The sequence below is a fragment of the Epinephelus fuscoguttatus genome, linkage group LG1 (assembly GCF_011397635.1).
Source record: "Epinephelus fuscoguttatus linkage group LG1, E.fuscoguttatus.final_Chr_v1".
In the NCBI taxonomy this organism is placed as follows: Eukaryota; Metazoa; Chordata; class Actinopteri; order Perciformes; family Serranidae; genus Epinephelus; species Epinephelus fuscoguttatus.
In genome coordinates, this window is record NC_064752.1 from 1,349,622 (window position 1) to 1,364,880 (window position 15,259).

The 15,259-nt window shown below is 43.3% G+C and overlaps 1 protein-coding gene across 1 annotated transcript; it reads left to right on the forward strand.

Moving 5' to 3' along the window:
• The first annotated feature begins 4,162 nt into the window (after positions 1-4,162).
• Positions 4,163-14,270, forward strand: rbm15b (RNA binding motif protein 15B). Its single transcript, XM_049586221.1, has one exon. It carries the CDS (start codon positions 4,513-4,515, stop codon positions 7,036-7,038), a length of 2,526 nt encoding a protein of 841 aa, XP_049442178.1. The 5' UTR covers positions 4,163-4,512; the 3' UTR covers positions 7,039-14,270.
• The last annotated feature ends 989 nt before the right edge of the window (positions 14,271-15,259 follow it).

Sequence of the window (15,259 nt, forward strand, 5' to 3'; positions counted from 1 at the left end):
TAGATCAATTATGACTCTTTTTATTATACATTTTTCATCCATGGAGGTTTTATATTTTTAAAATTTTCTTCCAGGCTAAAATTTATGATGTCATCACAGTGCAGAGTCTGTGGGCAGAGTGGGAACTCGTGGGCGGAGCAGGCGGGAGAAACACTACTGCGCATATTCAGTGGGTTGTAAAACAAGAAGCTAGAAACCTTTGGCATATATGCCGTGGATGTACCTGATACAGCGTTGGCGGCAGGCCCTCATTCATTCCTGTAAAAGTTGCTCAGTGGTGCATGAAGCCAAAAATCTCTGAACCAGATGACCGGCGCTACTTCTGCATCACTGGGCATATACAGCTTGTGCACTAAAGACTTTCACAGCTACTTCTGGTTTAGCGCTACGCTGACTTGATTAATCTTGTGGCTCTTCTAGACCTCCCAAATGGATCAAATGAAAGTGTAACAAGCCACTTCACAGGGGTTGTGAGGCTTTAAAAAAAAGGATCTATCAATTTACAGACGTCTCTTTTCCAATGTAGGGCTAAGAGGAAAAGTCGTTCAGGGACCAATGACATCACGTGACGAACTCAGGATCACCGTTGCACTTCCTGGGGGGCCTAATATACGCAAGCAATTCTCACTGGACTGAAAAGGCTCCATCCTTAGGTTCAGCATCCAGTTCTAGTAATACATCCATGGTCCAAATATGGTCACTTCTGGCCCAGAAAAGAAAAACAAAGATGGTGATGGCCAAAAGGCTTCAAAACAGTAGTCCAGGTGACGTCACAGTGGCTGCGTCCGCTTGTTTTATACAGTCTGAGATGCTTTTTGGAAAGTTGTCATGTTTTAAAGAATGTGTTTCATTTCCTCCGACTTTTCCCTGATTTCCATGCCATCCTGTCGAGGAGGATGAGGAACACTGATGTTGATGAACCCCATACTGATGCTTAAAGGGAAGCCTGTCTTAAAACAAACCGACACACTGTACTGTTAAAAGAATAATCTGTAGCTGTGACTCCTCTTGTTGATACGGCTCCTCGAGGAGTCTGATGTGATCAAAACCCACTGTCCTGCTCTGTGCAGAATCTAATTTAAAGTTTATCTGGGGTGAATTTGAAGCTTCAGCTAAACGTAAGAACACATTTTGACATAAAATGAGAGCTGTGTGTTTTGTCCCCAGTGTGAACAGGAGGATTACGGCAACCAACAACAGTTGCGGTGTACTTACAGGCATGTGAGTGTTGTGCTAAGATAGACTTGGAAAGAAGAGTGAACCTGTCCTTTGAGGCCCATGACCACTCTACTGTAGAGACATCCAGACCTGCAGCACTCTCCCTTTTTAACCTCCGACTTAGTCTTTTTTTTAATTTTCAGTTGACGTCACCTGTATTCCAACAAATTGTGCCATTGTTTTTTTTTTTGTTTGTTTGTTTTTAATAAACTTGTTTTCTGTGTTTCATTCATGACAGCAGCACCACGTGGCCTCGCCAGTAATCCACATTTTTATGGAAATGATTCAACCAATAACACGTGAGGCGCAACATAACAAGTGTTTGTGTCAGTGGTTTATTAGGAGGTACGGCACGGAGTATGGGTGACATATGTTAAAGTACATTTAGCTAGTCTTTGACACGTGAGGGTACACCAGCCCTTCTGGCAGCGACGTAAGAAATATTTAGGTAAGATATTTATTGAGGATTTCTTTTTTTTTTTTAAGATTATCTTCTTTCATTTCTTGACTGTTGTTTCCTGGCTTTCTTTAATTTGACTGATGCATCCCAGACGGTTTCTGTAGTGCTGATGTTAGTGTTGTGAACCTTGTAAATCATGAAATAACGCCTCCTGCTGTCCACCTTCCACTTCCAGGCAGCGCTGGGATCAGCTGCAGTACCATCTAATCAGGAATTGGATAGTAGGACATTTAAAATAATAATAAGAAAATTGTTTTGGGTGGTAACAAACGTTGAAAATGTCTGACCCCACTCACCCACCCCTCTCACAAATTCAGCTGTGTAAGAATATCGCAGACTCGTGTCTTTCCAAAGGGATAGATGTTTTATTGTTAGTTGTGAGCTAATGTGTACTTAAAAAAGAAACAGGACAAAGGTTTGTGAGGCTCGATGAGACTTGATATGGGAAATGAAAACTTAAAATATGCTGTTGTTTCACATTGACCTTTTCATTTAAGGCCCAGTCATTTGTTACAACTGTACTATTCTACTTTTTCATTAAAATATGAAAAAGAAACCTGTTGTTTAATGATTTTTTAAATATTTCAGTAGTGAGACGGGTTAGTTGTAATAAAATGTTTATACTTTGTACTTAGTGAATCAAATATTGTCTTAAAACTGTTTCTAAACTACATCTGAAGGACAGTTCAGGTATATAATGTGCACAAATGTTCTGTATTTAAAGGTCCAGTGTGAAGGATTTGATTTAGGGGGAAACAGGCAGAAATGGAGCATGATATAAGCATGTTTTCTTTATTACACGTTCTCAGTGGGTGTTGGCCTCCACCAGGGTTGTCTTTTGTCACCGATCCTGTTTGTAATCTTCATGGACAAGATCTCAAGGTGCAGCCAGGAGGAGGAAGGGGTCCGGTTTGGGGATCTCAGAATTGCATCCCTGCTTTTTGCAGATGATGTGGTTCTGTTGGCTTCATCACACTGTGACCTCCAGCGTGACCTGGGACGGTTTACAGTAAGTGGGGAGCGGTTGGGATGAGAGTCAGCACCTCCAAACCTGAGGTCATGGTTCTCTCCTGCAAGACAATTGCTCCCTCTGGGTTTGGGGAGAGTTACTGTCCCAAGCAAAGGAGTTAAAGTATCTCAGGGTCTTGTTCACAAGTGAGGGTGGAGTGAAATGGACAGGCTGTTTGGTGCCACGCCGGACTGTCGTGGTGAAGAGAAACCTGAGCCAGAAGGCAAAGCTTTACTGGTCCAGCTACATGCCAACCCTCACCTATGGTCATGAGCTCTGGGTAGTGACTGAAAGAATCAGATCGCAGATATAAGCGGTTGAAATTAGTTCACTTAGAAGGGTGTCTGGGCTTGGCCTTAGAGATAGGGTGAGGAGCTCGGACATGTGGAGGGAGCTCAGAGTAGAGCTGCTGCTATTCTGACTGAAAGGAGGATTTCAAGTCATGGTAGATAATCAGAGTCCTAATGGTGTAGTATTTAAAATGAATGTCCCAGCCCCCATGTGAGTTTTCTTTGAGACCATTTGCACTCATTATATAAAACCTAACATTTAAAGTATCTTAAGTAGACGTTAAACAAAATGCTGACTTTTTGTTTTCATTAACAAATGTTTTGTGTGTAAATGACCCTTAGTTGAGCATAGAATTTAAATGCTTACAAAATACATACCCAAGACAAACCAACAACAAATTACACAATATTTAATATCATATTTAATCTATATAATTTATATAATATTTAAGGCTTTACACATTCTGTTTTCATTGCTTTACCATTCTTCAGTCTGTGTAATGTTTCAACATAGTGTCAAAATTCTCTTTTCAGTTTATGTATGTGTGGCTTTGTTTTAGGCCATTTACATTTGTGAATATAAAATGTTCCAAATAAAATAAAGAGGTTCAAAAGAAACATTTTTTTGCAATCAATAAAACACGTATCATGAAAAAGAAATACAGTGTCTCTTTTTAAAAAAAATAATCAAATATTTGAACCAGTCAACATCTTAAAGAAATGTTCTAGATATATACAAAATAAATGTTACAAATAATTTCAATTTCATAATTACAAAACGCACATTTTCCATCAGTTCACCTCTGAATCTAGAGAGCACCTGCTTTACAGAATAATGTATAAATGTAAATGTATAATTTTAAGTGAGACTTCTGATTTTGTGGGTGTCACAATATTTCTCAAAGTTCCAGTCCGACAATTATCACTTAAGAAACTTTACTGAACAATTTAGATTTACAACAATAAGATAAGATAAATATTATCAAAGTAAACTGGCATGAAACTGGGTAGAAAAGAAAAAACAGAAAACGAAAAAAAGAATGTCAGCCCCAAATAAGGGACAAAATAAAATAGTTAACAGAAAAAATAAATAAATAAATAAAGATGAAAATAAATAAAACATAAATTAATAAAATAATACAAAACAAAGTTATTTGGTCTTTATTTGAAAGTGAACCGTTTTTATTTTCAGGTTTCAGTCCGAAAATTATTTTAGTGTCCAAAATAAAGCGTGCTACGTCATGACGGCCGCCGACGGTGCGTCATCGCAGTCTCCGCCCTTCTCAGGGAAAGCACACATTCCTATTGTCCAAGATGGCGGCGTAGGTGCAGACCCTCCGCGGCTGACATGTTTTTAAACGTTTTTATGCCTTTATCCCGACATATATGCAACAACCCGGGGCTCGGACTGGAAGCGTGTGTTTGTCGAAGCCGTCGTCTGCCACGTTGTTTCTGCTAACACCCCTGCAGCTCGCCCCCCAGGCCGGATTCCCGCTGCAGGCACCGAAAAGTTTGGGCTCCATCATCCTTTGAAGATGAAGAGGCAGGCCGGGAGAGAGACTAGTCCGTCCAGGGCCGTCGCTAAACGGATACGGGAAAGGGAACGAGAGAGTGCACGGAGGGAGGAGCTGCCGCCGCCGCCGCTGGCTCTGCTGCTGGCGGAGAGCCGGGGATACCACCGACGGAGCCGAAGCAGGGAGCGGGAGAAGCCGCGGCTGAGGGAGGAGCGAGCGGCCGCCCTGGAGCTCCACCACCGACACGAGCTCAGCCTCCTCGGCCGTCCGCCGCTACGGACCACGGCGGTGGAGCTCCCCGCCGCCAGACCGGGCACTCTGGAGTACAAAACGCTGCTCATCAGCAACCTCGGCTCGCAGGTCACGGACGAGGACGTGGAGGACGCGCTGTTTCACGAGTTCAAAAAGTTCGGGGACGTCAGCGTGAAGCTGTCGCACACACCGGAGCTGGGCCGGATCGCCTACGTGAATTTTCGGCACCCGGAGGACGCCAAAGAGGCCAGACACGCCAAATCCTCCAGGTTAGTTTTGGGTGACCGACAGCTTAAAATTGAACCCATGTACGTCAGGAGGCGGAGCGTCACGCCGCCAGATGCTGGATATTTGCCTCTGCACGCGCCGTACCCCTACAGACAGCGCTCCCTGTCCCCGCCCGGTCCCGGGGTGAGTAACATCAGAGACATCAGGGCGAGACATTACGCCTTGGAGACCCTGGGTATCAGCAGGGAGAGGGAGAGGCTCTTGGATTATTATGGTATGCTGGATGAGAGGGGCCGGCCCTATGGCTTCCCTCCAATGCCAGTGGTGGAGGATTTAAAACCTGAGGATGATCAGAGGGCGACCAGCAACCTTTTTATTGGCAATTTGGACGGTAATGTTACAGAAGTGGAACTAAGGAGGGGGTTTGACAAGTATGGCATCATAGAGGATGTTGTGATTAAACGCCCAGCCCGTGGACAGGGTGGGGCGTATGCTTTTGTGAAGTTTCAGAACCTGGACATGGCCCACCAGGCCAAGGTGGCCATGCAGGGGCGGCTTATGGGCGGAAATCCAATAAAGATTGGCTATGGCAAAGCTAACCCCACCACACGGCTCTGGGTGGGCGGCCTTGGGCCTGGAAACTCCCTGGCTGCCCTCGCTCGGGAGTTTGACCGCTTTGGAAGTATAAGGAATATCGACTATGTGAAGGGGGACAGTTTTGCTTACATTCAGTATGAAAGTCTGGACGCTGCCCAAGCCGCCTGCACCCAGATGAGGGGGTTTCCGTTAGGTGGTCCGGAGCGGCGACTGAGGGTGGACTTTGCTAAAGTTGAGGAGAGCCCCTCCCGGCCATTTCCTCCTGGTTACCAGCCTCCTGTCGCGGTACCCTCCCACTATGATCTCCTCGGGGAGGCCTACAGCCGTCATCGCAGCCTGGAGCGGGAGCTGAGGGGAGTCAGGGACCGCTCGTCGCCGCCCTCCCACAGCCTCCTCTCCCAGAGGGAGAGGGAGAGGGCCCTGCTGGAGAGAAACTACCCCACCAGCCCCACCCGTAGCCTGGAGAGGAGAATGGGAGGAGTGGAAGCATTTGGGAGGAGTGGGAGAGCAGCAAGGAGCCGCAGCAGGAGCAGGGAGAGGTGGCTGAAGGAAAGGGAGGAGAGGAGGAGCAGGAGGAGGAGCAGGAGTGTGTCCACTGACAGGCTGACAGAGGAGAGGGAGAGAGACAGGGAGAAGGAGAGGGGGAGGTCGAGGGTTCGAGGTCTGGGTGGGGCTGTCTCTCCTGACGCGAGCCCAGACAGAGCGCGGGTTCGAGCTCCTGACTCCACCACAGAGCCCAGAGACCACTCCCCCGAGAACGGAGGAGGAGGGCGACACTCCGCCAGCAACGAAGAAGATCCACCATTTGGCCGCCACCACAGCAAGAGGTCCAGCGAGCATCTCAACAATCATCACCATCGAAACAGCGAGGTCATCGCCGCCGTCTCCCCTGCGATCCACACGGACACCCACACCTCCTCCTCCCCCAGCACGCTGTCAGAGTTCGCCCAGGCGTCGCTCTCCAAATCGTGGCACGGCTTCTTTGCTCTGAAGAACAGCAGTTTCCCCACAGACCTGTACATGCTGGAGGGGGGCTCCGCGTTCTTCAACACGGTGATGAAGGACACCCTGAAGCTGCAGAGCCAGAACCAGCCCAGCCAGCTGAAGATCGCCCAGAGGCTCCGCATGGACCAGACCCGACTTGACGAGGTGTCGCGGCGCATTAAACTCGGGCGGCCTGATGGGTTCGCCATCCTTTTGGCTCTCCAGGGCCCCATCGACCGCCAGGCCCCGACCCCCGAGCCAGGCCTGCAGGCACGCTTGCTCCGCCACCTGGTGACCTACCTGCGGAACAAGGAGGCCGCTGGAGTCGTGAGCCTGCCTGCTGCAAAAGAGGGGGGGCCTGGGGCCATGCTGTACGCCTTCCCACCTGGAGTGTTCTCACAACAGTACCTGCAGGCCGCCAAAAGGACTGTGGGTAATCTGGACGAGGAGCACATGGTTATTGTGATCGTCAATGACACTAATTGATTTTAACACTGAGGAGAACATACATGTACAGACACTAAAGGCATGCACACACACACACACACACATACACAGCGAGCTGAGAGGAAACTCGCCTGATGACAAATACTTCCATGTTGATTTCACAAAGATGCATTTTATTGTTTTATCCAGTATCTTAATAATGAAACACAGCAACGTACACTACGCGTCTCTCTTCTACTCTTCCTCATTTATTACTTCATGTCTCCCTCACGCTGACGATTGACTGGTCGTCACATTTACAGGCAGTTAAGGACGATGTTACATCACCGGGGGAATTAAACGTTAAAACGGTCTGTGATGAAAAACACTTAAAGGAGAGGGGACGTTAATGAAAGGCTTGCCGCACACACTGGCAGCACTGTTGCTTTTATACTCTAAGCTGTAACATACGACACTAAATCTGAGGGTTTGTTTATATGCTTGTTTACTTTATTTGTGTTCCTTTTATCAGAAGTTATTCTGTATATCCAGTATATGTGGGACTGGGAGGTTTTATACCAAGTGATTGTACTGTAAACTGAGTGGGAAAGTGATGCCAGCTGAGTCTGGCTCAGGCTACTCCAGTTTGTGTGCTCTACTGGCTTCTACTCGCAGGTTGAGACTGTTGTGACGTGGTTTTATTTCTTTTTGTTAAAAGCACCAGCCGCCACAGCCAGTAGAGACAAAAGTGAATTTCCTGACCCGTCCCTGTGACTGTGTATTTTACATAGGTAGTGTTTTATCAATTGAACCATTCCAGTTTCCTTTTTGTTTTGAGAGTTGTGAGCGTGTCGGTTTGGTCTGTCGTTGCATGCAGGAAAAGAGAAAAAAAAAGAAGCTATATCTTGTCTGTCTTTCAGAAACCTGTCGTCACTTGAGATGTTTCAGTTTGCTGGAGATTCGTGTTCCGCTGTCATACTGGTGCGAGGTCTGTTCATGTTACTAGTTCGGATTTTATATTATATAACGGCTTTTATTCAGTTTTAATACATGAATCCATCCATCTGTCATCCATCCATGCTCCTGTCTCTTTTCATCTGCCGTCACTGTAGCTTCACTCACGTCTACCTGGTCTCTTAGTGCGAACGTCATTTACGGGGAATTTTGGTGTAGAAACCAGAACAGTTGATGCTTAAAGTGATTGCACCGACTTTAAAGGGAGTGTTTGGATTTTTTTGAAGCGGGGTTGTGTGAGGTATTTCTCCATAGTCATTGTGTGAAGCCGCTGTCCCACTGCACGACAAACCTGCCAATATCTGGCTTTTTAATGCAGAAAGGTTTTAATCGGCATTCACACCGGGGTCGAATCACTGCAGCAGACACGTGTCGCCTCAGACTCCGAACAGCATTATTAGGAGGGGTCATCCCTATGTTTCCCGGGTTCTATGTTCCCCACTCAACCAAAAAGGGCTCTATGTTTCCCGCTTGGTTGAGCAGGCAACATAGAACCTGGGAAACATAGATACGCTCCCTAATAGGAATCACGCAAACGTGCTAATTTCAGCTCCTCTACTGGTGAGATGCAACAAAACACCGTCTATCTCCACACATGCTGCTCTAAAAACATCAATCCAAATGGGTCTGCACCGAGTTTGAAAGAGAGACTGAATCACGAAGAGATGTATAGAAACAAGTAACCTACTACTGTTTACCTGTTCTCCGGCCTGTCCGTGACGTTGAACATGACACATGACACACCCAAAAAAAAAAAACACACACAGAAGGGCGGACTCGTCTGCTGCAGAGCCGCTCTCGTGTGCTGGCAACAGGAAAAGAGTCTACAGCCTATTTGTAGTTGGTTCACCTGTGTTTTTAAAAGGGTGTTGCCTTTGTAGATGGTGGTCAGTTTGGAGAAGCAGACAGGTGTGCAGCCACAGATGCTAAGCGATGTACTGCTGTGGACGGGGGCAGCAGCTAAACATACTCTAGACACTGAAAAAAAATCAGTATCAGTTTAAATGTACGCTCTGTTTAAAATATATTCATCACTCTATCTTGGCATCAGACAGCCTCTTTGACGAGGAGCTGACGCTGTTACATTGCTCTTTTTTAAACCACCAGACGCCATTGACAAAAACATTTTTCCTCACTGTAGACTGGACACGGGACATGCTCGCCTGTCGCTGCCTCGATAGTTTGTGTTGTGTGACTTTGGTGAATCCAAACTAACCTATTAAACACCAGAGACACACGGCACACACAGATGTCCCGTCAGGAGAGGCTAACCAGGCAAAAGGGGCCCAATGACATAATGCTGACACATTTTGCAGTGATAGCAGTAACCTAGGCTGGCTGTGACTGGTGTTACATGGTGTTTGGGCATACACAGCTTACATTAATTGCCAAACGCCCAGGCTGTCGTATTAACATTATGAGTGAGATTTTCTCACGTAAAGACAGTTGACAGACAAGACAATGGTGGAGAAGTTGGTGTCAAAGCAAAAACTAGGAGGCTTCTTTGCCAGTGGAGTCAGAGGTAGACCAGTGATGAGGAGTCTGGCGGCTGTAAAGAGAGAGCATAGACGGATACAAAACAGCTTCAGTCTCCGTCAGAATCTCTGTCTGACAGCGAGGTAAAGTGCTGAAGTGTAGCTTACATGTAACGTGACACTGATTTGTTTTTTAGGTGGCTAAATATGTTTTGTTGCTGCGCCCGTCCACAGCAGCACCTCGCTGAGCTCCCACGGTGGTGCAGCAGCCTGCTTCTCTAAACTCTGGGCGTGTCGACTGACATCTACTCTAGGTAATACTCTGACTGTTATAGTACCTTATACAACCCAGTTAAAAAAATTCCAACTGTCCCTTTAAATTTCCCTCAAAGCTCTTTAATTATCTCTAGAAATATACAAGCAACACATGCGTGCTGATTTCAGTCAGACTCACCTCAGGCTAAATCTTTTCCAACAGCTGCAGAGATATGTCTTCATGTCTTCAGCATTAATCTCTTGGGATTTTTGTAACTGAACCGGCGCTGACTTAATTTTTTACCATTAATGTTGAGTGAATGTTTGTGCCAAGATGATGTGTCAGAGGAAAAACACTTGTCCCACCCCGATGATGATGAATGAAACCTTAGAGGGCAGAGAAATAAAAAAAAATGCGGAAATAGTTCTGCTCACCTAAGATGGCAGACGGCACTTACTCTGTTGTCATGGAAATGAAGTGTTGTTAGTGTGTGATGGCTAGTTGTCACGGAAACAGGCAGCTCTTCACCTCTACATTGTTTATCTGTGTGTTCGTTGCTGTTTGCACCAACCAAATGAGAATGTATAGCTCCTATAGAAGACGTGTGATACCTCATGTAGTCTGGGTGGTGTTGGTGACGTCTCTCATCATCTCAGCTCTGTGCTGCACGTCGGCTACGTTTACTCCATCTGGTGTTTTACTGACGCCAGATCAAGGTTGGTTAGAGCCTGAAAATGTTTCCCATTCTGTCACGTCATGAGGAAATTAAACCTGATGGTGTTCAGATTTTAACACTGTCGTCGTTTTACTTTGAAAAGGAGCAGTAAACACTGCGTCTGCTCAGTGAAGCGAGGACTGAAGAACTAGACGACATGTCAGACTAAAGATTGACATGTTTGTTTGTTTACAGCACAAGCAGCTTACTGTGTAAAAGTTAAGAGGACACAAAACACATCTAGATCTTAAAGGGATAGTTTGAAGTGGGGTTGAATGAGGGGTGCTTACCCACAGTCAGTGTATCACATACAGTAGATGTTATTCAGCACGCCCCCAGTTTGGAGAAGCAGACTGGAGTCAACATGGAAGCTTATCAGTCTGCTGCTGTGGATGGGTCAGCAACAAAACGTGTTTTAGCCACCTAGAAAATATATATCAGTTTAAGTGTACACTTGTGTCAGACAGCCTGTTCTGACAGGGAGGCGTTAATGGCTTCAGTTTCGTATCTACTTGTCAAAGCCACCAGACTCCATTGAGAAAAACAGTAATTTTAGCTCACTGAACACACGAGCCGCTGGTCGACTGCTGCCTCTATCAGTTAGTTCGTTGGTGTAATTGTGTGACGTTGGTGAATGTGAACTAACCGTTTTGAATGCCAAAGCCACACAACAACACAAACAGAACACCTGTTAGAGGCAGCAGTAGAGCAGCAGCTCCCGTGTTCAGCAAATGTTAAATCGCTGTTTTTTTCAATGGAGTCTGGCTTTGTAGAAAGTGATGTAACCGCTTCATTTTCCAGATCACTGTCTGACAATAATGTAAGTCAATGAAAATACTCTAAATATAACGTACACTTAAACTGATATTGATTTTTTTTTTGAGGTGGGACTTTTTTAGGTGGCTAAAACTGATTTTCTTGCTGACCCCTTCACAGCAGTAGATTGATTAGCTTCCATGTCCGACTCCAGCCTGCTTCTCCAAACTGGGGGTGCACCATCTGACATCTACTGTATATGATACACCGACTATGAATAAGTACCCCCCCCACACAACCCCACTTCAAAAAATCTGAACTATCCCTTAAAAGAACATGATGTTGAAGAGCATTTGCAAGTAGAAAAGACAGGGCTGCAGCTAACTATTACTAATATAGATTCATCTTTAATTATCTTTAAATTAATTAATCATCTATAAAATGTCAGGTAAAACTACATTTTGACCCCCACAGTCTGCATGTCTGAGGTATAATTCAAAATGCTTTACTTAAGACAAGAAAGGAGTTCAGAGAACAAAAAAAAGTCCCAAATTTGAAGTAATTTAGGCGCACTGCAAGAGGCAGTGTCTCTGTTGTAAATGGACATCTTAATGTGGAGCCTAGTTTTCATTCTTTGGTTCTGTCAGGCAGACAGTAGACAGAAAGCAGCTTTTGGACGGCACAGGAAAAACAAACGATATAATGTCAGGACAGTAAAACTAAACATGCATGACAAATTGTTGCGATGGTGATGCCGAGTTGTTGACAAAGAATGGAATAAAATATATTAAATGAAACTATTTTGGGTTTATTATTTGATGTAATTACTCCAGTAAGTGTCCAGGAGCTACGCAACATCCAGATGTAAATCCTGTCATGGGTGGACGGCAAAGAGCTAAGATATTTAAACCTTTGATACCATTGTTGGTATTTTCTGCCACCTTTCATTATTTTACTGCTCTGCTCTGAAATGACATCCTGTTTCCTGTCGACCGTCTGCCTGATCCCATGTGAACGCAAAGGAACTGCCAGTGCTGGAAAGTAACTATTTTAATAGTATTTGTACTTGAGTATTTCCATTTACGCCTCTGTTACATTTGTACTTCGTACTCTGCTTTTACAGATTATTTGACTTACAAACACTTGCTGGTAAAACAGTGTGATTTTCAGTGAAAAAAGTGCCCTGGTTATAAAGTAATATTCGTCTGGAAATGAGTCGATAAAGTTTTCCTTTCATGTAAAAAGTGAAACATCTGCAGCATCTGTAGCACTTTAATCTGTTTTCAGTAGAATTCATCTCCCAGCTGGCTGACAGCGTCATTAGCAGGGTTGCAACACTAAATTTTTATAGGCTCAGAAAATATTGTGGTTTCACGGTATCCCGGTATTAAAGAATTTATCTTATTATCAGTCAGAATGAGCCTGAAAGGAATGAAAGCAGAAGGGTTCAAACCATTTTGTGTTTGTGTAAAAAGTCTCCCCTTTGAAAAAAACTAAAATAAAAGGGAGATTCAACATTAAGTATAATTTTTTTTTTCAATATCGTAGATAAGCAAATGTACACAGTATGATAATATCAGCTTTTATATCACGGTGTACCTTAAAAACCCCGTACATCTCTGCAACCCTCGTCATTAGACGTTGATATTTGGTTGAATCGAGGTTGTTTCATCAGTGACCAAACTCAGTGTCAGGACAACATCGTCAGTTTGATGTAGAACACTGACGACAGATGATGATGATATTTTGTTGGTATTAAGTCGCGGCGTTAATTAACTAAAATCAAACGTCAAATGCCGGCGTCACCATGACGTAATGACATTTAGTCGTAAGCTATGAGAGAACAAAACACAACGTCTGCAAATCGCGACATTGTTACTGTGACATATTTAAAATATCAACCCGATTTTCATTCCAACCCAAATTTAACATCTGTCCAACGTCTTTCTGACATCGTATGGTCGTCCGGTGCCAGCTGGCTAATTTCACTAATTAAGTGAAAATCAAATTTTTCCAAACCTTTAATGCAGCAATCTGCTTTGTTCGCTCTGGATTGATTGAAGACACAGACACTGCTTTGTTGAACATTTATAAAACAAGTTGATTGAAATTGGGTTGAAATATTCTCACTGCAAAATCAGGTGTTAGGACTGAATCACAAACAGAAATGATTTTGTAAGAGTGAGGTTTTGCAGATTAAAAAGCCCAACACTTTATAGAATAGTTAAAATCAGTTCCGCCTCGACATCTGTGATGATATTCCTAAAATATATATATAACACTACAAAAGGGACCATTCTCTTCATGAGCACTTCTGATATTTTAAGTATAATTTGCTGCCAATACTTTTGTACTTTTAAGTAAAATTTTAGGGCTTTCACTTTATTTTTACGTTGTAGCATCCTGTTACTGCTTCCTTCACCTCCGAACTACCATTTTAAATTCTATTTTTTTCCATTTTCACCTACTGTCTTAAAAGTACCTTTGATTTTCTTTTTTCTTTTTGTTTAAGCCACCACCACACATGCAGCTTTTCATTTGTGTTGCCTTGTTATTGGTCTGAACGTTGCTCCATCCAGCAGTAACAGCTCGAATGTTTTTGAATAATAAAAACAGATATGTTCACGTGGAGAGTTTGAAACTGATGATAATCAGCCAGAAAAGCTCCTCATTCTCCTGAAACAGAAAGAAAAAACAAAGACTTCAAAATAAATGTGTTCATGTAACATAACACGTCGCTGAATGTTCATCCCGGCACCAATCGTATAAATGTACCAGTTTTGTACAATATGCTGTTAAAGAAAATAAAAAATACTTTTTATATCAAGCTCCCCCGATGAAGGACACGTCGTGAATACACTTCCCTCTTCCTGTCTCCTCTAAACTGATGGTGTTGCTGTGTTATGACCGATGATGATGATGATGTTACACAGACCAGGCGGAGTTCAAATCCATGACGACAATCGGTTTTGTACACAGACTCCCTCTTTGGTTTTGTTTTCGTGTCGACATAGAAACATGTATTCTGTATTGAAAGAAAATGTAATAAACATTTTATGCTCTTTCCAAGACTGCACGACGTGGTGTTGTCTTTCATACTTTTTACAATTTGTTATACGAATACACAGTACATGGTCTAACATGTGCTGTCATATATTCACCTGTACAGATGAAATTAGGAACTTATGTCTTCCTTACTTGTAATATATACTGTATATGTACATATTTTTTGAATCTATAACTGCTACTTAAAAGATGCGTGAAACAAGTGGTGATGTGTGTTTGGGTGTACGCTGAAAAAAATTCAAAATCCAGATTGATGCTGAAAATGGTTTATTATTATTATTCTGCCTTGTTTTTTGGTGCTCTTCTCCTTCCTCATTTTTAATGTAGAAACTTTATTTAACATTAACATAAAAACATTCAGCTCAGTCACGAAATCCCGGCTACTAATTTTATCACTCATAGGTTTTATACTTTGAGTAAATATTCAGGGTTTTCAGAAAAAATACCACGGTCAAATAAATGGATGGAATATTCAAAATGGAAAGATTTTCATGATTTTTAAACTCTTGCGTGTTCACTCATACTTTCAGCGAGAAACTTTAAAATGTTCCACATCTTTCATACATCATGGGTCTTATTCAGCGTTTGAAGTCAGCAGTGCAGTGTAGCATCAGATTTGCAAAAGAAAAATGTAAACCAGTCATGTAAGAGATCTGCAATATTTTACATTTTCTTTTGCAAATCTGACGCTACACTGCACTGCTAGCTTTAAAAGATCAGTAATACCCATAATGTATGAAAGACGTGGAACATTTTAAACATTTTCTCATGTAAAGTATGATTGAATACATAAGAGTTTGAAATACAGGAGAATGTTTTGATTTTGAATCTTCCATCCTAATGTTTGATTGTGGTAATCTCTTACATTATTGGTGTTATTCAACTTTTTAATGACATTCATACAAATTGAATCCATTCCCACTTTCCTAACTCTTCCTACTCCTTCACTTCATTAAACATTTAAACAAGCAGTTCAGTGAAAAGCCAGCTCTTCAGCAT

Excerpts from the sequence above, each read along its gene's own strand:
- rbm15b (XM_049586221.1), top strand. The coding sequence starts at position 4,513 with ATGAAGAGGCAGGCCGGGAGAGAGACTAGTCCGTCCAGGGCCGTCGCT.